The 24317-nt window shown below is 46.0% G+C and overlaps 1 protein-coding gene across 2 annotated transcripts in view; it reads left to right on the forward strand.

The window, feature by feature from the left end:
- Positions 1–24317, forward strand: part of CREB5 (cAMP responsive element binding protein 5) — a gene marked incomplete at both ends in the record, with an annotated part of 435958 nt that overhangs the window by 273274 nt on the left and 138367 nt on the right. The window contains one exon of one of the 2 annotated variants that reach the window (XM_080701988.1): positions 17245–17291. The exons of the other annotated variant lie outside the window; for it this stretch is intronic. Coding sequence (XP_080558114.1) covers positions 17245–17291 — 47 coding nt within the window. Of the gene's footprint in view, positions 1–17244; positions 17292–24317 lie in introns of those variants that run through there. 2 annotated transcript variants of the gene reach the window in all.

Consider the following 24317-nt stretch of genomic DNA (forward strand, 5'->3'; position numbering starts at 1 on the left):
ACTTTAATTTCAGTGTATCATAGAATTAGAGCCGGGTGTGGTAGCTCACGCTTGTAATCCCAGCATTCAGAGGCTGAGACAGGAGGATCGCGGTTCACAGACAGCCTCAGCTACTTAGTGAGGCCCTCCGCAACTCAGTGAGACCCTGTTTCAAACTAAAGAATAAAAAACAGGGCAGGTGGTGTAGCTCGGAGGTTGAATTTGCCTGGGTTGGGTTCCATCCCCAGACCCGCAAAAATAATAATAATAATAATTATAATTAGTTTTATTATTGTGATTTTCATTGAATTCTAGAATTAGTTATATTGATATGGCTCAAGCATTCTTTGTCACTGTTTTAGACCAATAGGTGTGAGTATGAAGTTTCTTTTCAAATTCTCTGCATTGCCAATATTCAGAGACACGGGCTTCCTCCCACTTTCAGAGGCCAGAGGCCAGGGCCCCGTTGCTGACCCCCAGTGCCCAAGCCTCGCACTTTCGCCTCCCGTAGTAGCTCTAATTCCCCATGAGGTGATATCCTTCCTATCTGTGCATTTTTTTTTCAGAAAAAAAATGCACAGATAACTGTGCACCAGAGACTCTTTAGCAAAAAAGTATACAGTCATCTTAAGGGACCAAGAATGCTTTCTTGAAATAGAAGCACCTGCCGGGCGTGGTGGCGCACGCTTGTAATCCCTGTGCTTAGGAGGCAGAGACGGGAGGATCGTGCAGGTTCGAAGCCAGCCGCACTGGCATAAGAGACCCTGTTTCCAAAAATAAAATAGATCTGGGAGTGTAGCCCAGAGGTAGAAGGGCTTCCAGGAACCCCAGTACCACCAAAAAAAGAAATGAAGGAAGGAAGGAAGAAGGAAGGAAGGAAGGAAGGAAGGAAGGAAGGAAGGAAGGAGAGAGAGAGAGAGAGAGAGAGAGAGAAAGAAAGAAAGAAAGAAAGAAAGAAAGAAAGAAAGAAAGAAAGAAAGAAAGAAAGAGAAAGAGAAGCATCTGGTAGGAGCCCCAAAGAAGGGTTCCAACCAGGAACCCTGAAAGATGTTTCAAGTGGAGAGAGGACCACGAGCTACGTGGATGCGGGGAAGATGGGGATGTAATGGGAGAAATCAAACGTGCCCAGTTTGGCTCCAGAGCCAAACTATATAGGGTACGTCGTGAATAGTGACAACTGGCTCTAAGAATGTCGGATGCGACCGTGTCCCTAAACAGCATTCACTCTGGTTAACACTTGAAGAGCTGGCTTTTGAGTAAAGTAATAAAATGACTAAAACCCCATTCTGTTTGTGTTCCTGGAAAAGAAAAGAAATTAATGGGGAGAAAAAGATGAAATCAAGTAAAGTCTAAGGTTCAGGTAATGGAGTTAGCCAAAACAGCCTCGTATTTCTTAGCTTTGGTAAATGTACCAGAGTTCAATTGGATGTTAGCGCTGGGGACGCAGGCAGGAGGCGTATAAGAACACTGTGCCGTCTTTGCGACTCTTCTGAAAATTGAAAAGGATTTCAAAATGAAAAGGAAGAATCATATGTCTCTATGGGACTCTGTCTCCAACACAGATGGTCACGTCAGGGGCATCAGGGGGCAGTTTGGCCTCGGGGTTTTTACAATTGCTGATGCAAGCGCACAGGTGAAGCGTTTGTTGTTTTACGGTGCCTCCGGAAGCCTGTTTCCTGTGTCTGAATCCTCGTTTCTGCAGCCCACCTGCTCCTGGGGGCTGCTTCCTCCCGTGCCCCCCGGAGGATGCAATGCCCAGCTCCAGGGCGCTCCGGGAGCAGAGGCACAGGGTCCGCGGGGCCCTGGCCACCACGGTCTTCCTTCCTTGTGCTTTGCCCCGCGTTTCTTTCCTGCCCTCCCCTCTGACAGTATTCTGAACATTCTCAGACACATGCAGGAGGCTTGTGAGACCAGGGGAGCACACGCGCTGAGCAGTGGATATTTGAGCTCTCTCCCTTTTCCTAGGTGACAGCGAGTATCTAGCGACTCCATAAAGAGCATTTGCCTGAATTCTGGTGTCTATGCAATGTCGTCTACAGTCCTGACTGCAGTATAAAAGAAGCTGAAAGTTTACCAAATATAACACAAACACATTTCATTTGTGAATACTTGTACACAAAGATTCAGAAAAAGATGAATTCTATCAGATAATTGTCCAAGTTTTTTTTTATGATGTTGCTGTTGTTACTGGAGGTTAAACCCAGAGGCATTCTTCCTCTGAGCTATACCCCCAACCCTATTTTCTCTTTTTAATTTTTGAAACTGTGTCTCACTAAGTTGCTGAGGCTGACCTCAAACCTGGGATCCTCCTTTCTCAGCCTCCCAAGTATATAATTTAACATCTATTCGATGTGCCATTCAAGAAGCCTGGGATTCCAAATCAGTACAAGTGCAGCAAAAGTCCACTAATACAAAAATATGACACAGGTGCCTGTTTACATGGTGTGTGCATTTTACTAGTCTATGCAGACTCTTTGTAAATGAAATTACATATTCTACAGGAACCAAAAAGTGTGTGCGAGGTTGATTATGTCATCCTGCGGCATTTATTGTGAAATGAATTAAAATACTTCCCGTGTAGATATATGTTTCCTGTTGTCCAGGAGCTCTTCTCAGAAAGCTGATTCTCTTATGATTTGCTTTTGCACGAGCCTGGTTTTATGTACTTTAGGCTAGTTTCAGACATTACCAGCTTCAACTAGAAGAGAAAGATTCTAATTTCTCAGACTGTCTAGGGGGGAAGCGATTGACATTTGACCCTTGCCCTTTCTCAGTGGCCTCTTCTACAATTCTGCTGCGCCTTTGGTTGCTGACTTGTCCATCAGACAGATTAAAATCAGACAGAGAAAAAGGAAAAAAATATGAAACAGATTCAAAATAAAGAATAACAGAACTAGACAGAGAAACCAAGAAAGAAGAATCAGCCTTTCAGGTTTTTTTTTATTTGCTTAGTGACTACAAGGAAAAGCAAGAAGGTGTGGGGCATTAGCGTGCGAACACATCAGCCAGATGCCAGCGTTGGTGATGTGACTGTGGAACCTTCCAGCTGTGGGATGTTGGGCAAGCTGCTTAACCTCTCTGAACATTCTTTCCTCGTGTCTGTAAGAATGGCAGCCCATTGACTTTTAGAATTGAGTGGCTGTTGCAGCTTAGCTCTCGGCATCTGGCTTAACAGGTAATAAGGACTTACTAATTCGTTTTTGTTTTTACCATAATTATTATTATGCTGTTTGTTATATAGTATAAATATAATAAATACAATATATTTATTGTATATAATTATTATTTTTAATAATTATTGTATCATTATTATTGTGCTGTTTTATTCTTTTCTACTCTTAATGTCACTGAAATGTATGCTTAAAAGATTAAAATGTTAAATAGTATGTTATGTGTATATTTTACTAGAGGATTTTGTTGGAGATCAGTGATAGAGCCCTTGCCTACATTTGCTAGGCCTTGGGTTTAATTTATAGTCCTCCTCTCTCTCTCTCTCTCTCTCTCTCTCTCTCTCTCTCTCTCTCTCCCTCTCTCTCTCTCTCTCTCTCTCACACACACACACACACACACACACACACACACACACATAAACACAAATATTTGCATAATTTCCCATAACAAATAAAAAAAGTTCCAATTGCCCCAACCAAGTAAATACAAAAACCACTTCCCAGAACAAAACAGGGCGCCAGACTAAAAGAGAAACTGTATTATATAAAAAATAGATTTGATGTCAAAAGACAAGGGATCTAATTAATAACTCTGTTCTTGACCAAGTGGGCCCACCTTTCTGACCTCAGCTGTCACCCTACGACCAGGTTGTGCAGCCTTGAAGGAGGCACCAACTTGCTTTGCAATTCTAGGCCTGCACCACCATGCCTGTCTTTCTTGCCCACTTAGAAAGCAGCTCTAAGAACCTTCAGGCAGCTCACATTCCCCAAACCACCCTGGGACCATCTTCAAATGAGTAATGTCATAAAAGTACTAAAATCATACACATTCAGAAAGCTTATTGTTTTAAAACATGACTCATAATTTTCTTTTTAATCTTACCTCCTGACCATAGAGACCAAAGAAGGTCCTATCTAATGCCCAGGAGTCATTTTAATTTTATCATTCTGCCAGACCTCAAGGTGGTAAAGAATAAAGCAGAACCCTGTTGACATGAAGTATATCTCTTGCTAATAAAAACTACATATCTTTATTTAGGTGTCGGAGCAGGATTTTAACTGCCCCCAGAACAGTGATTGCAAAATGCATCCAGGCAGTAGAGGATCTAAAAGCTTATGGCTCTGAGTAGAATTTTTTTTAAAGCTCCTTATCTTTTGGAGCGCTCAAATAAGATCTTCCCATTTTCTGCGCTTAGAAATTTCTTTTTTGATGCTTTTAGCAGTGGAAATAGGGTGCGGTGGTTGATGGAAGGACCTGAGCATGCCCAGGCATTTCATCTTTTTTCCCAAAATGGACCAAAGCCACGTGAGCCTGGATCCTTGTTTTCTAACACGTGTGTACTTCTGGTCACTGGAAGTGCCTGTGATGCCCGCACTGGTTCTCAGGACTCTCTCCTGGCCCCACCTCCTTGTCCAGCTCTCTTTGTCCACCTCTTACTGGAAGAGCATCCTGCGTGACTCATGCTGAGACTCGCCCAGTTGATGGCGTTCAAGACAGTCCATCAGAATTGATTCCCGATGGATGTCTTCAGCCCTGACAGACCGCCCTGCTGAGCTCAGAAGTTCCTACCCGTCTGCCTTCCTGATTTCTCCATCTATATGTCTAATAAACATCTCAAATTTAATATGCCCACAGCACAACTCCTGACCCTCCCATCTCATCAGTAATGCCCGTCTCCTTCATCATCGCTGTTACTAATAGCTTATGCACCCTGTGAGAACGAAGCAGTCATCCTGGGTCCGCCTCTCCTCGCTCTTCAGTGTAGCTGTCATCGCTGTCACAGTCGACCCTGGCTCTGTCCTCAGCCACCTATTCTTCCACTGGCCTCACGCAAGCCTCCAACACTTCTGTTGCACACTCCTGCAAAATCTCTCACCTGTTCCACAAACTCCAACTCTTTCTCTGTGACAACCCAGTCCCTGCCCAGGAGTTAATGCAAAACCCTTCAGAGGAAAATCAGATCGTGCCAGTCCCTTCTACATCTAATGATGTAGCGCTGCAAGAACCTGCCTGGCTCTCCCGAGTCGTCTTTCTCTTCCTTCCTCCTGCACCTTTTTCCTTTTCATCCCTGGAACACCCCAAGAGCCTTCTTGCCCATTTATCCATCCAGGTTGCTGTCTTTGCACACCTCTTCTGACACTGGATCCTTCTCACTATGGGATTCTCGGGGAAGTGATATCTCATTGAAGAAGACTTCCCTGAGCCCCTTATCTAAAAGACTTCTCCCCAGCAGGACATGGTGGTGCCCACCTGTAATCTCAGTACTTGGGAGGCTGAGACAGGAGGATCGCAGGTTGGAGATCACCCTCAGCTACTTAGAAGACTTCCAGCAACTCAGTGGCCAAACTCTTTTATGAGATGACCCGAAGCCAGTTAAGAACAAAACGTGTCAGGAATTGTAGAGCGGGGCAGTTAGGGGAGATAAGAGAGAAAGAAAAGGATCCTCATGTTGCCAGGGTTGGGCCAGGCGGAGAGATACCCAGTGATACCAAATGCCTTTGCTAAAATACCAGAAACTTCCACATGAGAGGAAACATAAGCCCCTTGACTTTCTGAGACTGACTATTCTTACTCATATGACATTCTCCAGCTCCATCTATTTTCCTCCAAATGAAATAGTTTTGATATTCTTTATGGCTTAGTAAAATCCCATTGTGTTTTCTTTATCCAGGGGGACAGTTCAAATAATGTTATGTCCCTATATGAAAGTGTCTATCAATCTCAACACGTGAGGGGAGGGAGGAGGGCAGAGTGGGGTGGGGTTCAGAGGGAAACGCACCGAGTACCGTGTGCATGTGTGAATCACTATGATGCATACTTACAGTACACCAACAAGAGTTTAAAACAAATACCAGAGACGTTGGTGAATTAAAATGGAGCAACCTCAGAGTGAGTTAAGGGGTCTTCTAGGCCTAAAGCTACTTAGACTTGCAATAATGTCCTATCTTAGCCAGCCAGGCATCATGGGTTCTATTTTGGGATGGGTGCACACACACTCAGCGGCAACTCACATTTAAGACAGGAAACGCTCTGGGTTTGCCCAGAGAAGTCAACCCCAGGGACGGTTTTTCCATCAGTTGAAAAAGGTGACTTGCTGGCAATTAGATATTATTTATTTCTGAAGGTACACAGGACTTTAAAAACGATTGCCTCCCAAACTGTTCCAGAGATGTGTGTAATTAATAATCATCAATTGCCCGGGCATGGTGGCAAACACCTGTAATCCCAATAGTTGGGAGGTTGAGGAAAGAGGATCACCGGTTCAAGGCCAGCCTTGGCAACTTGGCAAGCCTCTCAGCAACCTAGTGAGATTCTGTTTCAAAATAAAAATTAGAAGGACTGGAAGTGTAGCTCGGAGGTATAATAATAATGATGATGATGATGATGACGACCACGACCAACATCTATGCATTCCCAAGTCTCAGAGCCAGGCCTCTTCTGTCAACACAAGGCTTCTCTGGGTTAAAAAGATGTCAAAATCTTCACAATGGAAGGGGCTTGGTGGCCCTAAGCTTGAAGGAGTCTAAAATGACCACGGAAAGGCTTACCAGATCTCTTTGATTTTGTCAAAACCATCACCGTCTTCCTTATTCACTATGTGTTTGTGGCTTAAATCCTTGCTGCCCAGTGCTGTCTGCACAGTTCTTCCCCCAGGCCTGCGTGTAGATTATTCCATCAGCAGCAGCATCATCATTATTGTTGATATTTTTTAGGACACTCGGCACCTAGCGAGCTTGGTCACTGTCTGTAACCGGCACTTGTGTCTGGTGTCCCTGTCCATAGTTGTCCCTGTGGTTCTGTGACAATAGCGATTTGACACTGAGGGGGCCAAACAGAATCCTACACGGAGGGTCATTGTAATGCAGACGCTCAGTTCCCACTCAGCAGGAGACTGAGACGGCCCTGATGACTCACAGGTGCCAAGCCTCATTCCCCTTCGTCCTCCTGGGTCACTCTCCTTTTGGGGTGTGGAGGATAGTCTGACACTTTCTTCTATGCTTCGACTACATTAATAATTTAAAATTTCACAGAATTTGTGTAACGTCCCTTGCAGCAGCAATGGGTTAAGGACCCAGGAGAAAGGAGCCCTGTGCAGGACCCTGGGGCATTCATTAGGACCCAGAACCACAACCACTACTGATGTTCACCTGAAGTTCAAGGAAACAAGGAAACCATGCTGAGGCCTGTGGACCAGCGCCACAGTGGACTCTTCCTCACTAATAGTCTCCTCTCCCCCTCCCCGTGCCAACTTCCCTGTGACTGACACCTTAGGAGACTCAGAATATTGCAAAATAAACATCTGGAAGCATTGATAGTAAACAGAAGAGAAATGCTTACCAAACTAGCACAGGTCAGGAAACCCTAATCTTATCAGGGTCCTGGAGACCACGATTCCATAAACCACGCAGCTGGGTGTTAGGTTACTGTGAACAGACATGTTTTCTTTCCATCCACTATGGGCATCCTGTTTTGGAAAAGTCACCATAGCCCATTTTTAAAGGCTCATTCGTTTTAGATCGTTCTCTATTTTTCTTTTACCTTAAGAAATAGGAAGGATGGATAGTCATAGCTCCTTTAAAGTATGAACAGCACAGAAAATTCACACTTGTATTTGCCTTCTTTTAGGCATTCAGTTCGATTTATTGATTTACAAAATGCCCTTTCCTTTTTCTCCCCTCTGCAGTGCTGGGGATGAAAGCAAAGGCTTCATGGATGTTGGACAAGTACTGTGCTGCTGAACTATACCCCAGCCCCTACTTAAACATCTCCATGATGCTGGCATAGAATTCAGTCTTTCATGTTGTGTGGTCTATAGATCAGGAACACCAAAAGCTCTGGAGAGTTTTGCTTTAGAAAAGAAAAGCCTTCACCTATTCAGTGCTATCTGAGAAAATATCTGGGGGTCTGTATTTGTAATCTGCTGCCCAGAGACTCTCGGGCACACAAAATCGGAGAGCCACTAAGCTAGATAAGGGCAAACGTGTAGCTGCAACTCGGAGTGCCAGGCCAGGGTCAGTCCACCTGCAAGCCAGCGAGATTCATTTCTACCCGCCTGCTCTTCTTTCCCTGCAAAAGAGTTTCATTTATACTTTTTAATACTCTAAAAGAAAAATGAAGCGAATTAGGCATCAGGTCTGGCCCAGATGGTCCAAATCTTGCTTTTCTCCTTATTTCTACTAATGTCAGAGGAATTCTCCAGTAAGCAAAGAGTGAGAAATTTGGACTGGTTTACTCTCAAGCCTACAGAACCCCGTGGACATCATCCTATCTCTTTCTCCTCTCATAGGAGTGGAGAGGAAAAAACTAAACTATTTATAAATCAGTGTGACACTTCTAGAAGAAACATACAACCAATGCAGACCAGAGTCACTACAATTGTTTTATCAAAGCTTAGAGGTGGATTTCAGTGTAAGGCAGGATTGACTGCACCTTTTGGGCCAGGAGCCTGGTGTAAATACAGAAACCGCAGTCACGCAGGGCCCTGAGAGGGACAGTAGAGTGTGGAAGTGGCTTTGGAAACCAAAATATTATGTCAGCAGTTTTCTCTTGCATTTATTCCCCCTTATCAAAACCAACTTTTTAACTCAGGGGCCTAGTTAATAAAAACATAGATAATTTCATTTGGAAGGCCCAAGAGTTTTATGTTCAGGGTTAAAAAAAAAATTTCTCCTCTTTCAGGCAAAAATGTTGCAGGATGAGTTTTCCTTGCAGAAACCCTCTTAATGAATCAGTGCTGTGGATTCTCTGCTCAGTGTAAGGGAAGGTCAGTTATTAAATACAGAGCCCTGCAGCTGGAACCCTCGTGAAAATAAAGGAAACCACAAATATGATTCCACAATTTAAGCCTTCCTTTTTATTTCTAATACCCTCAAAACCCTTTTCAAACTCATTCTTACTTTTGTAGACTTTTTTTCATGTAAAAATACTTAACAATGAAAACAGCCACCATAGTGTATTTTCAGGGTATGCGTTTAGATATATAAGTACAGTGTATGAGAGGATGTGCCTAGGCTATATGCAAATGCTATTTTATATAAAGAACATGAGCATCCTTGGACTTTGGATGGGGGTATCCCGGAAGCAATCCCTCAATGGCACCAAGGGACAATTATAATCTTTGTTGGAAGGCCTATGTATGCAATTGCAAAGCCTTTGGGAGAGTTGGGGGCAGAAAAAAGATAGTCCAGCATTTTAAATGTATAATTTGTGGAGAGATGGCATTTTCCACTTATTTTATTCCCTTTTTTTGGTACTGGGGATGGAACCCAGGGACATTCTACCTCCGAGCTACATCCCCAGCCCAACTTTTTATTCTTTATTTTGAAAGAGGGTCTCACTGAGTTGCAGAGGGCCTCACTAAGTAGCAGAGGCTGTCCGCAAACCATGATCCTCCTGTCTCAGCCTCCTGAACGCTGGGATTACAAGCGTGTGCCACCACGCCCGGCCTCCTTTTCCATTGATTTTGAAAGTCTTCCCAGATTGCTTTCCCAGACAAAAATTCTCAGCAGATGCTGGCCGGGCTTTGATAGCAAAGCTTTCCCCTTTGCATAAAGTGGGGAGACCCAGTGAGGAAGGAGGAGATTTCATTTTGCAGGCTGATTCACAATGTAGCCTTGATGGACTCTCCAGGTACGAAGGAAGGTGGCCAGAGCCAGGCAGGTGCCATGAGGTCCACTTGCTGGAGAGAAGCAACCTTCTTCATTTCTTACTTTGTGTGTGTGTATCTGGTGCTAGGGGTCAAATTCATGTCTTGTGAGCCGAGTGTGGTGGTGCACTCCAGTACTTGGGAGGCTGAGACAAGAGGATTGTGCAGGTTCGAAGCCAGCCTCGGCTACTTAGTGAGGCTCTCAGCAACTTAGTGAGACCCTGTTTCCAAATAAAGTATAAAATAGGTCTGGGAGTATAGCCCGGAGGTAGAAAAGCCCCTGGGTTCCACCCCGAGTACCACAAAATAAATAAATAAACAAACAAATAAATAAATAAAAATAAAAGGACTAAGCCAGGTGAGGTGGTGCACACTTGTAATCCCAGTACTTGGGAGGCTGAGACAGGAGGATCGCGCAGGTTTGAAGCCAGCCTCAGTTACTTAGTGAGGCCCTCTGCAACTCAGTGAGACCTTGTTTCCAAATAAAATGTAAAATAGGTCTGGGAGTATAGCCTGGAGGCAGAAAGCCCATGGGTTTTATCCCCAGTAACATAAAAAAAAAAATCACGTCTCACGCATGCTAGGCAGGAACTGTCCACCAGCTCAGCTCTGCATCTTTTACATTTTAATGTTATGTTATGCAACATCAAAAAAGGAAAGACTCCATTCCTTTTTGACATACTCCAATTCCCTTGGAATAATTCTCTGCTAAGAATCATAATGCCCATAAGGTTCCCTTCTTCACACATCCTCCATCCTGCATGCTGGGCCAAGAACTCTGGTTGCATCCGGACACACAGATGAACCCAGATCCGGAGTTAGACTTGGGTTATAAAAGCGGCGATTGCATGGATCCGAGCAGTGACGACAATCACATTCTGCCTTGGGTATCAGACAACTTTTAATTCAAGTCTAAGGTCATACTGACTGATTACCATGGCACGCACATCCGATGGTACAAACAAATGATCGCTTCCCACAAGTTCTCACAGCCAGAACTAGAGAAGGTCATAATGTTGATGTTCTGCACAGACATAGTAGAAAGAAATGGGATGGAAATGTGAAGTCTAGAGGATTGATAAGAAGGCAAGATGGTGACAGAGAGTGCTGCCAAGGAGAAGTCCATCTGGTGGCATTGCTGCTCCCTCCCCCAGCTGGCCCAGAGGTTTGCCTGGTGTTATGTGTCTAAGCCTACCAGTGTTCATGAGCACCTGGACGGTGGTAGAGTCATTGCCAACCAAGGCCTGGGGTGCTGGGGGCCAGTGAGGACTCTAGAGGTCCACAGCGAATGGGGAGCTAACTCTCAGGGCTCACTCTTCTTACTCAGCGCTTGCTTCTTGCAACCCGGGCTGACCGCCCCTGTGTTTGGTGGGAGAAGATAACTAGTAGAACATCTCCCTCAAGCAGGGGCCCTGCCCTCGAGGCCCTTCTCTTGTTCCATCAGCTGCCCACATCTCCCAAGCATGATGGCTCTGAACTGGTCCTGGGTCAACTACTGTGGCCGATCTTGGCCGCACTCAATGCTAAAATGGGAATTCAATACAGGTTGACATTAGCCGGCTCTGACATCTACCTGCAAAAGTTGGGATTTCCTGTTCTTTGCGTGTGTGTGTGTGTGTGTGTGTGTGTGTGTGTGTGTGTGAGAGTAGGAGTAGTACTAAGAATTGAACTCAGGGGCATTTTACCTCTGAGCTAAAATCCCAGCCCTATTTTATGTTTTATATTAGGGTCTCACTAAGTTGTTGAGGAATTGTGCAAAGTTGCTGAGGCTGGCCTTGAACCTACAACCTTCCTGTCTCAGCCTCCCAAGTACTGGAATTACAGGCGTGCTAATTTTGGAGTTCTTCCAGGAGTCCCAGCCTAGGTATTAGGATTGCTTTAGTTAGAACTGATTCAGCATGAGCAGGTGAATCCCTTTCCCTCGTGCCTCACCAGCCACGCAGGGAGTGCCAACCGGAGGCTCAGCTCTGGTTCCATTTTCCCAGGATGCACACGCAGGAAACTGGTGACAGAAGTGTAGTGTCACCTGTTCGGATGTAGCCTCAGGATGCTCCTGCATCCTTGCCCTGTGGATCCAGGAGAAAGAGAGGAAGAAGAAACCGAAACCCGCCAAGGAGAAAGGACCCAGCGCGTGCATGGACAGAGGACCAGCGTCTTCCCTGGGTCTCTATCACCCCAGGCTGGCCAGATGCTCCAGATCTTAAGGGATATATAGAAAAAGCCTGGGCAAGAATGCCCGGGGCACAAAGACCCTCAGCAGGGAAAATATCCAGGGAAAGCTGAGCAGCCCGAGCTGTTTCACCTGCGTGCGCTCAGTCACCTGTCTTGGGAACCGAGTGTGTGTGAGCCAGGCTTCAAGTGCCAGGGGACGCAAAAGTGGCTGAGCACAGGCTCTGTCCTGAGGATCCAGTGGCTGCTGGGAAGATGACTCTGGAACCAGTGCTCTCCAAACCCGGCTGCCTGATGGGATAGGATCTGGTCCAGGATGCCCCAGACGGGCGTTCCTACCCCAGCTGGGACCCAGCAAAGAGATCACTGGAAAAATAATACGGGGCTAAGGAGTGTGTTTATTCATTCGCCCCCTTCGTTTATTCAATGACTATTCTATGAGCGACAACTGTCTTTTAGACACTGATGGGTTTGAATGATAGAGTGAAATCTGTTATTTTTTATTGTAATTTTTCCTTTTATTGGTGCATTATGGTCTCACATCTTGATACGGTTCATAGTGGTAATGGCCTACATTCACACGTATTTTAAGGATGGAGTAGAAGTTGGGAGGGTGATTATGAGTCGGCTGGATCAAGGATGATATTTTAGGGCTAATCAAAGGGCCCTCGTAACTTCCTCTTAGGCACTGCTAAGGCTCCTGGATGCTTCTGTCCTTAGAGATGTGTTCCTTTTCAGAAACCCGTTCAGCACTGCCTCTTCTGTGCATTACAGAGGAGTCAAACCTGTGGTTGCCTGAGGGTAGGAGATGCAGTAAGTAGGAGACAGGAGTCAGGAAGCACCACTCTCTCTGGGTGCATCGGGGCTGGCTTCAGCAGGCTGCTGATCTCAGCCAGCTACTCCTGCTGCAGAGTTCGGGATGCCTGGGGCAGACCGCCCCTCAGCCTCTGTCCACGTGAAAGTGCGGACACCCAAGTTGAAGGGGTGTTGAATGACACCACCACGTGGGTGTGCAGTGGTCTGTGACCGGAAGGTTCGCTGGAAGCAATTTGCGAAAGAGGCCTTGGAAAACCACCTGGATGGTCCTTGTAAATTAAAAAAGGAAGAGATGCCACTTTTTTTTCCTGAATAATTTTTAATACTAGGTTTATGGCTGGGTCCATGTGATAGTCATTACAGCTTATTTAACTCCGAAATTATCTGGCCCCTCAAACTCCCCTGAGCCTGAAGGAATCATGGGTTAAATTTTAAAAACAATGTCTGAGAAAAGATGATATGCATTTCTTTTGAGGAGAATAAATGCAAACCTAAAAGGAGGAAGAAAGCACCCCAATCTCTTCACGTTGGTCACAGCTACCATAACGTGTTGGACTCAGACATTCACCCAGGCTCCACGTGTACATCGGTCGGCTATTACGCCCTTCAGGCCCTGCAGCTCGGGTCCTGCTGGAGAGACTCCAAAAACATTTCGAACTCGGAGCTCAAACCTCAGACGATTCCATTTCTTCAGAGCCGAATGTGTCATCGGGGGGCCGGGGGTCTGCGCGTGAGTTACACCGAACAGCTGCGCAGTCCCACCACCCTCTCCCCAAGGATGACAGCCCTGAGAGGAGGGCGTTGTGCACATTCCTGAGCGAGCCAGCTAATCCTGAGGCCCAGCCTGCTGGCCAGGCTACTTCTCAGAAGGCTCCCACCGGGCTTGCAACATTGTCCGGACTCTCATGTGCTATGCGCCCCTTTCTTCAGAAGGACAATTTGGGCCTAAGAGGGGTGGGGTACGGGAGGGTAGACAGTGCTACCTACCCCGGGGCCATGTGGATTAAAAAAGGAAGTCAGAGGCGAATTTCCTTTGGGGAACAGGATATTCTGTATCAGTAGCTGCTCACAGCCAGAGAATGGGAAATCAGGGTTTCTTTCCATGTGGGGAGACACCGGGCAGTGGGCGTAAATGGAAATACTCAGACTCTCTTGGGCTTGGACAAGAATTTCAGATTCGGCTAGGTCTGTGAAGAAGCATCTTGGGGCATCGATGTGTCCTGGCACATTGATGGCTTGGTGGAATCTTTGCCATCAGGCACAGTTAGGCCTTTTCTGGTCCTTACAGTTTGGCTTCTAGAAGAATGGAACCCACTAGATGCCTGACTCCTTGCTCAGAGGATCCCTGCTTCCCTCTGCATCTCCTGTCCCCTTCCTCTTCCTGACGGAAGCCATGACACTAAAGCAGCTGGTCAGAGGCTGTGCCTGGCTTTGGCCAAAGCCCTGGTTTCCTTTGCTATTTTCGAAGGAAGCCCCAGGATGGCAGTTTCCTTGGTATCGTGTGTGTGTGTGTGTGTGTGTGTGTGTGTGTGTGTGTGTGTGTTACTGGGGGTGGAACCCAGGGGCTTTCTACCTCTGGGCTATACCCCCAGACCTTTTTTATATTTTATTTGGAAACAGAGTCTCACTAAGTTGCTGAGAGCCTCACTAAGTAGCTGAGGCTGGCCTCGAACCTGTGCGATCCTCCTGTCTCCGCCTCCCAAGAGCGTGGATTATAAGCGTGCGCCACCACGCTCGGCCTTCCCTGGTCTAATCTTTACCCAGCACAGGATCCCGTCTATCTCCTTAACTAAAAACCACCAGGACCTTTTACCTGGCAGCCTAACAGCCTTTGTGATGTGGTTTGAGAGTCCTCCACAGAGCATTTTCCCACTGGCTTTATAGGAAGATCAGAATTTGGACAATTCCATGACATATACATTTTAATATACCAAAATAATAGCATAACAATGCTTAAATATGACAACAAAGAGGACAGAAGGATATTTGGAGGAAGGTGACACAGAGAAAATGAAAGTTCTTATGCCAACCGACATGGTCCACAGCTCTTTCAGAAAGGAGAAAGTCAGCCAGGCATAGAGGTGCATGCCTATAATCCTAGTATTTGAGAGACTGAGAAAGGAGGGTCGTGGGTTCGAGGCCAGCCTCAGCAATTTTAGTAAAGCAACTTAGGGAGAACCTATTTCAAAATTAAATAAATAGATAAATAAGTAGGGCTAGAGGTGGGTCACAGAGGTAGAACACCCCTGGGTTCAATACTCTATACCCACTCCCCTGAAAAAAAAAAAAAAAGGAGAAAGTTGTTTACACAAACCCTTGTCACCTGCCTTGAAGTGTAAAGGCTTATAGGAGCTATTAAATTTTTTGTTTTATTTATTCCCTCCTGCAGCAGGAGAAAAATCAATGGCGGTTCAGCGAGTCAGACGTAAATGAGTTATACAGGCCGCTGACATGGCGGACCAAACTTTATAACAACCACATTTGCCGCTGTCAGGCCACAGGCTTCCGTGGCGCCAGCTGTAATTACGGCTGATCACCTCTAATTCAGAGCTGCCAGCCTTGATAAAGGTGTCGCTGGAAGCCACTGTGGCTTCAGCAACGATTGAGGATGTCATACCAGAGGGCAGCCTGCTGGAGAAAGCTCCTCCCGCCTGGGCCCCGGGGTCAGGCCGGCTCCTGGGCAAGTATCGCTTTTTTAACTCTCCATCCTGAGTCCAGTGAGAGGCTCCGGAAGCTGTGGTTTCAATGCCAAAGGATTCAGATTAACAGCCCTGACCCCCCAGGCAGTAGAGATCTTTAATAAGACAAGTGATTTCTCTAAAACCAGAATTGAGAAGTCCAGATCCTCCCTGCTTTGCAAGATGCACAGAGACACATGTTTGTCTTGCTTACCTGATGCCCTGACCACAAACCAATGAGAGGCGAAGTGGGTGCGGTGGCCCACACCTGTAACCTCAGCACTTGGGAGGCTGAGCCAGGAGGATCGCAGGTTCGAAGCCAGCCTCAGCAACTTAGCAAGACCCTCAACAATTTAACAAGACTCTGTTTCAAAATAGGGAATGAAAAGGGCTTACTGGGGGACGTAGCTGAAGGTAGGATGCCCTGGGGTCCAATCTCCAGTACCCAAAACTGAAACAGAACAAAAGACATGTGATCATGTTTGAAAAACAAAATTGTAGCCTCCTGTCTTTCTTCTGCTTTTGTGGTATTAAAAAAAGAAATCCTAGTAAACTTCCCATTCTCAAAACTTACATTTTTTTTTTTGAAAGAGGGAAATTAGAAAGCTGAGTTGGGTTAAAGAGACACACTAACCAAGCCGCTCAGGGTCCAGGGATCCAGGTCCAGTCCTGTGGAGGCCGGTGTGAAGGCTGGGCACAGACTTCAGCAATTCAAAGGCTTCATTTCATTCCTGAAGGGTAATGTCTGACCCTCTCTACCACTCCCAGGCTGTTTTTCTTCACTCTGTAATTAAAAAGAGACACACATAGTATTTGTTCTTCCTGCATCCTCTTTAAACACAGACAACCCCACCTGCGCCCGCAGGTCCCTGCAGCGAGTTGAGGAAGGGGTGCAGGCCCCTCATTGGGAAGGGGACTGGATTTATTCCCTCTGTGGACAGTACCCCCGAGAGAGGGGACTGTGGGTCCCAGAAAGGCCAGGCTGGGCTTTGCTGCAAGGGGCCTCCGGCTTCGGCAGGTCCGAGGGCCACCAGCCCGGGCCGGCCGAGAAGGGACTGCAGTGTCGGTTCTTGATGGCTCCAGACACCAGGCACGTGTTTGGACCAGAAGTGGCTTTGCCCTGGCTGACAGGGAGGGCAGAGGCGAGAACTCCGGAGGAGAGGTAGTTGGCATTCTGCAGTAGAAAATCGCATCCAGCTCCAGGAAAGAAGGGTCCTGGGCGATGGGAACCCTGTCGCCTGGTTTCTGGTCTCCATACTTCCCACCTGTTCCGTTTCTCCTCCTCTACACACCAACTCCCTTGTTATTTTCCTTTCTTTAAAGGCAGGGGCACTTTTTAAAAAATGGAATAAAAAAAAAATCAGAACCCGGGAACCCCAGGCCACAGCCCTCCGGGTCCCCCTCTGAGCGGTGGCAGCTGTGGCGGACCCCAGGAGCACTGTTTCCCCCTCTGTTTACCCGTTTCTAAGGGCGATTGTACCGCCAAGGCTCCCCGAGCCTGGAACTTAGCCTGGGGCTGTTTTGGTTACATTCAAGTTTTTGCTTCAGTTCTGCCAGTTTTAAATGGTGACTTCACCAGCACTGAGCTAAAAAGGAGAAGGGGGAGGAGGGCGAGCCCAGGAGAAAGAGCAGGGCGAGCCGGAGGGAGAGAGCCTGAGCTAGGCGCTAAAGCCGGCCAGCGCATTACATCATCTCTTGGCCTGGAATCAGATGGGAAGGATATGAGTCACTGGGGCTAGTTAAGCTTTGGCTCAAATTCTACACACACTCATTCCAGAGCGCTCAATGTTCTGCACCTCAGGAGGGGATTCAGCCTCAGTGATGTCCATGAGGTTTGTTTTAAACTTTATTTTCTTTTCCTTGATTTTAGAGAAAAATTTTTTTTTGCCCCCACTGCTTTCTGCCCCTGAGGTTTCCTCTTCCTCCTCCTCTTCTTTTTCTACCTCTTCTCGCCTTTCTGCCCGGCTTTGTTTCTCCTCTCCTCCCTTCTCCTCTTTCCCCAGCCCTCTGGCTCCTCTTCTCACCCAAAGAGGCATTTCTTTTCACTTTGATCAGAGTTTTTGTTGTTGTTGTTTTAGTACAGAGGCCCCTGAATGGGTTGAGTAAAGGCTGGGGTTGGGCAAAAGAAAAGAAAAGAAAAGAAAAAGAAAGAAAAGGCTACGTAAACCAAAGGCACAGGAGCAAAAAAGCCACAAATCAAACGCAAAGGGAGAAAGCACAAACTCGGACCAACTTTCTTTTGCTGCGGCTGCTGCTGCTGCTGCTGCTGCTGCTGCCGCTGCCGCTGTTGCTGCGGTGTCGCTTCTAATCATCGGAGGAGACAGGGAGAGAGTTAAAATCCAGGGACCAATCGCTTGAATGGTGATGTAATGTAAGGACCGCAGGGTAGTTAAGTAATGCTAGAGCAGGGGGTCAGGGTTGCAAAGCATTTACCTGCTCTCAAGGGGTTTTCAGTTTATTATCAATTGCAAGGACTGTAACTGGCTTCAGACTGCAATCTCTAATTATTCACAGACGCCCCTGTTTTATCTTTTATTATTAAAAGTAAAACTATATTATGGTATTTAAAAAAACCATGATATTATCACAGCTGTGGATTATTTTCCACCAGGATTCATTCTCTCTCTCTCTCTCTCTCTCTTCTCTCTCTCTCTCTCTCTCTCTCTCTCTCTCTCTCTCTTAAATGGCTCAAAAAGATTGTCTTTTCATAAAAGGTGGTGGGTGGGTGTGAGGGGGCTTCTGGAGTATAAGTCGTGAATTGTAAATGGGGGGAGGCTCTTTGCTGTGCTGTGCTGGGATGAAGTGTTCGTGGTTGTCTGGTTCCCTGCATTATTAAGTATGTACTGTTTAGGTTTTTGAAGTAATATAGAATGACCCTCAAAACCAGTATCTCACCTACTCTATCAGCCAAGGTTAGCAGCTTTTTTTTTTTTTTGCTTTTGCCTCCTGAGAATGTTAACTTTCTGCTGTCCCAAGAGACAGTGAACTCACTCCAGGGCTGTCTTAAAGACTTTCATGCTCTTGAACTAATTTTAAGATGGTACACTAGAGCAGCCGGAGGCACGATGTAAGCTTATCAATTGATTCGTCTGAGGTGTAGCTAGTTAATATTTGAGAGTAAGGAATTTAAATACATGGAGAGAATGGTAAGAGATTGTGTTTCTAATGCTTTAAGGATCTTAGAAAAAGAGGGAGAGTTTTCTGTTTTGAAAATGACTTCCACATTTCTGTTTCATGAAATAGATTTAGTTATCGAGATACACTGTCTGGGCTTTGTGCTTTTTTGAACAATCCAGCCTCATGACATACAATCTGAAGTTCTCTAGAAAGGAGGGAGCAAGCCCGGCCGCCCTGCCTCCGCGTGCTCCAGAGGTCTCCAGAGCTCCCCTAGTCTGAATCACCATGCAGCTGGATGCTAATCGGGGCCCAGGGTGCATCCCAGAAAGGTGTCTACATTTTTTATTTAATACATATTTTGGGTGTGACGGATTCCTTAGGGTTCTTCTCCCCTAACCTCCTGTTTTGAACAGAGGTGGAAGGATAGAAGTAATTTTTGAAGGGAACAGAACAATGTGATAGAGGGTGAGCTTCCAGAATGCAAATCCCAACCAAACAAATCCTCCGCACATGGCTCAGGACCAGGGCTCTGTTTTAAAATGGGGGTGACTGACAGCAAGGTGGTCGGCGAGCCCCTCCCCCAGGAGTGCCCCCCCCCGCAGGGTTTCTGAAGTTACTTCTCACTTGAAACTTCTGTGTCCGTGTCCATGTCCTAGAAGCAATTTTTCTAAAAGGCACTTGGCATAGCTTTTCAGAGAAATGTACAATAAATTGGATATGAGTTAGTCTCCGAAAAGATGCTTTCTTTTTCAACTTCGAAGGTGACTTTGTTTTGATTGTCGTTTTTTGGCACGAAGATTGTGTAGCTAGTGAAATTCTGAGTTTTCAGAGGCTCCCTGTGAAGACCTCAGTGGGACATGGTTACCTGAGCCAGGATGTGGAGGGTGGTAGGAGAAAGAAGGAGGGTTTACCTGCCCAGTAAACTTTCTAAAAAGTCCCATTGTTCTCCAGACTTATAAGATGGTGCTAAGAACACAGGCGGTGTGTTATTTTGTTGCTCATATAGAGAAGAGCAGTATTTATAGTGAAATTATTCCCTTGGAAAAGAGCATCACAACTTTATATATATATATATATATATATATATATATATATATATATATATATAATTAGTAATGGGGATTGAACCCAGGGGCATTCCACCTCTGAGCTACAACCCCAGCCCTATTTTTTTTTTTTTTTTTTTGTTTTGAAACAGGGTCTCGCTAAGTTACTGAGGCTGGCCTCGAACTGGAGATCCACCTGTGTTAGCCTCCCAAGTATTGGGTTTACGGGCATGTGCCACCATGCCCAGCTTGTTTTTATAATTTTAACCTAGGATCAAGTTTTGGTTTGGGTTTTTGTTTTGTTTCGAGCTGCTTGGGGATCAAACTCAGGGCCTCATGCAAGTTAGGCAAGCGCTCTCCTATAGAGGTACCTTCCCTGACTCCAAAGAATTCAATGTCAACTTTCTAAAAGACGTTTAAAACTAAAACGTTTTTTTAAGGCTAAAAGTTTGAAAGATCATGTAAGTCAACACTGTACATACTTGTTAGATAATTTTTCCACACACTACTTATATTCTTGTAGCCTTTTTATAAAGTATGTACAAATACACACACACACACACACACACACACACACACACACACACACACACCCCTGGGGTAGTATCCTTGTTGTAAAGCATGTGTTTATGTATTCATGGACTCAGCTTAATTGTGCAGAGGGAAGGACCATGACTGTGCTGAGCTCTGGGGTGAAGCCGAAACGAAACCCGTGCTGAAAGTTATTAGTCATTGTGCATAGTCTGCAGGGTGCCAAGTATATGCTCAGGACTCTTTAGGAATAAAGAGGACACAATTGCATTTCCTTAGCGCGTTACAATTTATGTCGACTTGGCTGAGAGTGGTTCACCCATAATCAGAGGTGCGTTGCTCGGGACTGACAGACGGGTGAGGCGCTCCTGTCCTGCTGGATTCCCTCTGTGTCACCTGAGGTTCCAGGGAGCACATCTGTTGTCTGGATTCCTCGGGATTACTGATGGCAGCCCAGGGGGTCAGCCATTCTTTCTACCATTCGATGGCTGATTTCTTTGGTTTGAGGGGTTTTGTCCTGTTGTTTGATTGGAAACTTGATTTAGATACTTGTAGATTCACATGTCATTGTAAGAAATAATGTAGCGAGAGCCATGAACCAGTTTCCCCCACTGGTAATGTGTCTTGCAAAACTGTAGAATACACATGCCTGTGGTACTTAGGAGGTTGAGATAGTAGGATCACAGTTTCAAGGCCACCCATTTAGTGAGACCCTCAGTAACTCGCTGAGACCTTGTTTCAAAAGAAAAAGGGCTGGTGGTATAGCCCAGAAGCAGAATGCCGCAGGGTTCAGTCCCCAGTAAGTGCAATTCCACCACCAAGATAGAGATGTTGGGATGATCCACCGACCAGGTTCTCTGCATCATTAGTGTGGACCATTTTCATTGACATGCAAACTGAGGGTCCGACTTGCTGATCCATTCTAGGTTTCCCTGACACACTTCACCACCCTCAAGATGACATAAAGGAAGGGCCTATATGGAATTACACATCTGTAATTCCAAGACTTTGGAGGCCAAGACAGGACGAACACAGGTTCAAGGCCAGCTTCAGCAATTTACCAAAACTCCCTGCAACTTAGTGAGACCCTGTTTCCAAATAAAAAATAAAACTGGACTGAGGGAGTAGCTTGGAGGTAAAATGCCCCCAGGTTCAGTCCCTCGCATGGGCCTGGTGATGCGCAGAAGAGGCACAGGTCTCTTCCCTGAGTCTGCAGCTCGTGAAGTAGAGCTATACCAACTGTCTATGGCTGAGCACAGCCCTAGGTGAATGTTGAGCCCAGTATCCTTCTTCCTGCCCTCCCAGGCTTCCCTGGTTGGAAATAGCTGTGGTCAAAAGAAAGGGGGTGGAAATCAGGGAGGCAGGCATCTATTGATCAGAGAAGCAGGGTGGGGTCTCTCGGAAAGAGATCCATCCCCCAAAAGAAAGACCTGAGTTCAAATTCTCCTTCTACTTTCTAGCTGTGTGACTTTGACCATCCACTGAGCCTCCCTGTGCCATGGATTCTATCTTCTCTGTAAAAGGAGGCTAACCAGACCTACCTGGTGGCGCGGTAGAGGGTGAAGGTAACATTTTAAGGCCTATAGTGAGATAGATCAGACAGATCACAGATAATGAGATCTCAAGGAAGAAGACTTAACTGTGGCTGGCACTGAGGAAGGCGGCGTGGGGTCCTCCCTGCACCAGCCCTGCTGCAGGTGTAGCTCCCCTGCCCCAGACTCTAACCAGCATCTTACTCTGAGCATCAGTGAGAGTTCTGCTTCCTCCAGCCTCTCCTCTGTGATACGTGTGTGTGTGTGTGTGTGTGTGTGTGTGTGTGTGTGACTAGGGATTAAACCCAGGGTCACGTTACCACTGATCTCCAGCTCCTTTTACTTTTTATTTTTATTTTGAGGCAGACTTTCACCAAGTTTCCCAGGCTGGTCTTGAACCTATGACCTTTCCTGCCTCAGCCTCTCAACTACTGGGATTACAGGCATGTGCCACTGTGCCCATCTTAAGAATGGTGCCTTCTTTTCATTCTGAAAAACAAGCAGCTCTGAGATCACATCAGGCTCTAGAAATGAGGAGGAAGAGAACAATTCTGGCTAGAGGGAGGTGGGTACTAATACCGATCAAACCTGTCAAATGCCCCGTGGCCTGGTGGAGGGGTGATACAGGACAGGACAGTTTAGGGGAAGGATGCTCATGCCCCACATGCTCAGTGGGGCTTTGTGAATGAAAAAGTGGGGTGGAAGGAAGCAGGTGAATCCGACCATGAGAACTGGGTCTCTCCCTGGCTCTACTGAAGGAGGATTGCCTTTGCAATAGCCAATGTGTGTGATGGGGATTTCTAGTCTGGGGAGGCACCTTTTAAACATTTTTTGTGTGTGTATGTGTATGTGTGGTACTGGGAGTATAACCTAAAGGTATTCTACCTCTGGGCTACACCCCTGCCCTATTTTTTTTTTTTTTTTTTTGAGAAACAGGGTCTCACTAGCTTGATGAGAGTCTCAAAGTTTGCTGAGGCTGTCCTTGAACCTGAGATCCTCCTGTGTCAGCCTCTCAAGTACTGGGATTACATTCCTGTGCCACCATGCCCAGCTTCCTTTTAAGTGTTTAACTGCCTTCTTCTCACTTATCTTTGCTGGTGGCAAAAACGGTGTTCTTGGAGACGAAAGAGCAGGGGGGCTTCCAAAGGGGCGAGTGAACAAGAGCTAAGATGGCACAGTTGGTGGAATGACCGGACGTCTCTCCAGCCCCAGCGCACCTTTGAGCTGAGATGCCCCACACTCTACTGGAGATGCCCCAGGTGGCTCTAGATGAACAGTAAAGCATTGTATCAGATTTTACTTAATGATTGGTCATAGCTCAGGGGTAGAGAGCAGGCTTTGCTAGGAGCCAGATTCTGGGTTCAATTTCCAGCACCCTCCAAATTTTTTCATTTTTCTTCTTTTTTTTTTTTTTCTTAACCTAATAAGCATTGGTCAGGAAGGCCAGGTCAGTATTAAGCAGCAGAAGTTAGCGCAGTCATGAGGATGAACTTTTCCTGCTGTGTCTGGCAGAAACCAGGGCAGGCACATCTCAACTTGTACTTAAAGCAGTAGGAACCTTGAAAGCTATAAATGAAACCGCTGGTTTTTCTTTCTTTCCCCTTCTTATTTGGGTTCTGAGCCTCAAAGCAGACCCTCTTTGCATTGGGTTAAACAAAGATATGTGTGACAGTGCCTGATTGAGGAGTCATAGAGCAGAGATGTAGGGAATGGTCACAAAGAAAAAGAAAACTGGGTATCGTTGACAAATGCGGACCAGGCCAATGAAAATTCTGCAGCCCCAATTTCAGTTTGTGAATTTTATGCAGACTTTGCGAGTCTGTAGAAATGTATGCAGTAAGATCAGGTACTTCCCAAGGTATGTGTTTTGTGAATTTTGCTTCCAAAAGTATGTTGCTTTCTTGAAAAGGACAACTGAAATTGACCCGACTTAGCACTCCAAAGTCCACTCTGGAAAATAGAAACACTTTAAACAAGGCCATACATCTTTTTTTTCCCCAGTACCTTCATGGGCAGGAGAACTTGTTTAATGATTGATGAGGTAAAACCGCAACTAAGAAGAATTAATCAATAGCTTTCTATCATTATGGAGTGTGGCACAGTAGTTTTACAGTGGCCCTGATCCATCTAGCTAGTAACAAAATCTTCCCTTCTTTCCACATGAGACTCAAAACATCATTCTACCTGATAATTTATTTTCCTTTCTATCTGAATGGCAGAAATAGAACTGGGTGTGTCCAAAAAGGCAAAGCCTGGAAAAGCAATTATATAGCACCAAATGCATACCAAGGTCTCCATCCTTGCGTACAATCCATCGATCCATCGCTCTCCTTAATGAAGTAGGGCCGAGACTGTGTTGTGTGATCTGGGATGAGTTCCTGTGTTTCAGAGCCCACGAACATTCTGTTTTTTAAATCAAAGGTCTTTAGAGAGTGGAAGTCGTGTTGACAGTAGAACGTGTCCACAGGGCAGGGAAACCAGCTAGCACCCTTGCAGAGGTTTGAGCACTTGGTCCTGCCTTTCTGCCCTCCCCGGCCCTGTGTCACCGCTAAAGGAAAGCCTAGAATAAGTTCTTTCTGATGAAGCAGGTGGGACAGGAGTGTTGGAAGTGACATCCATCGGTGGGCTGAAC

The sequence above is a fragment of the Muscardinus avellanarius genome (genome assembly GCF_963383645.1).
Source record: "Muscardinus avellanarius genome assembly, chromosome: 9".
Classification (NCBI taxonomy): domain Eukaryota; kingdom Metazoa; phylum Chordata; class Mammalia; order Rodentia; family Gliridae; genus Muscardinus; species Muscardinus avellanarius.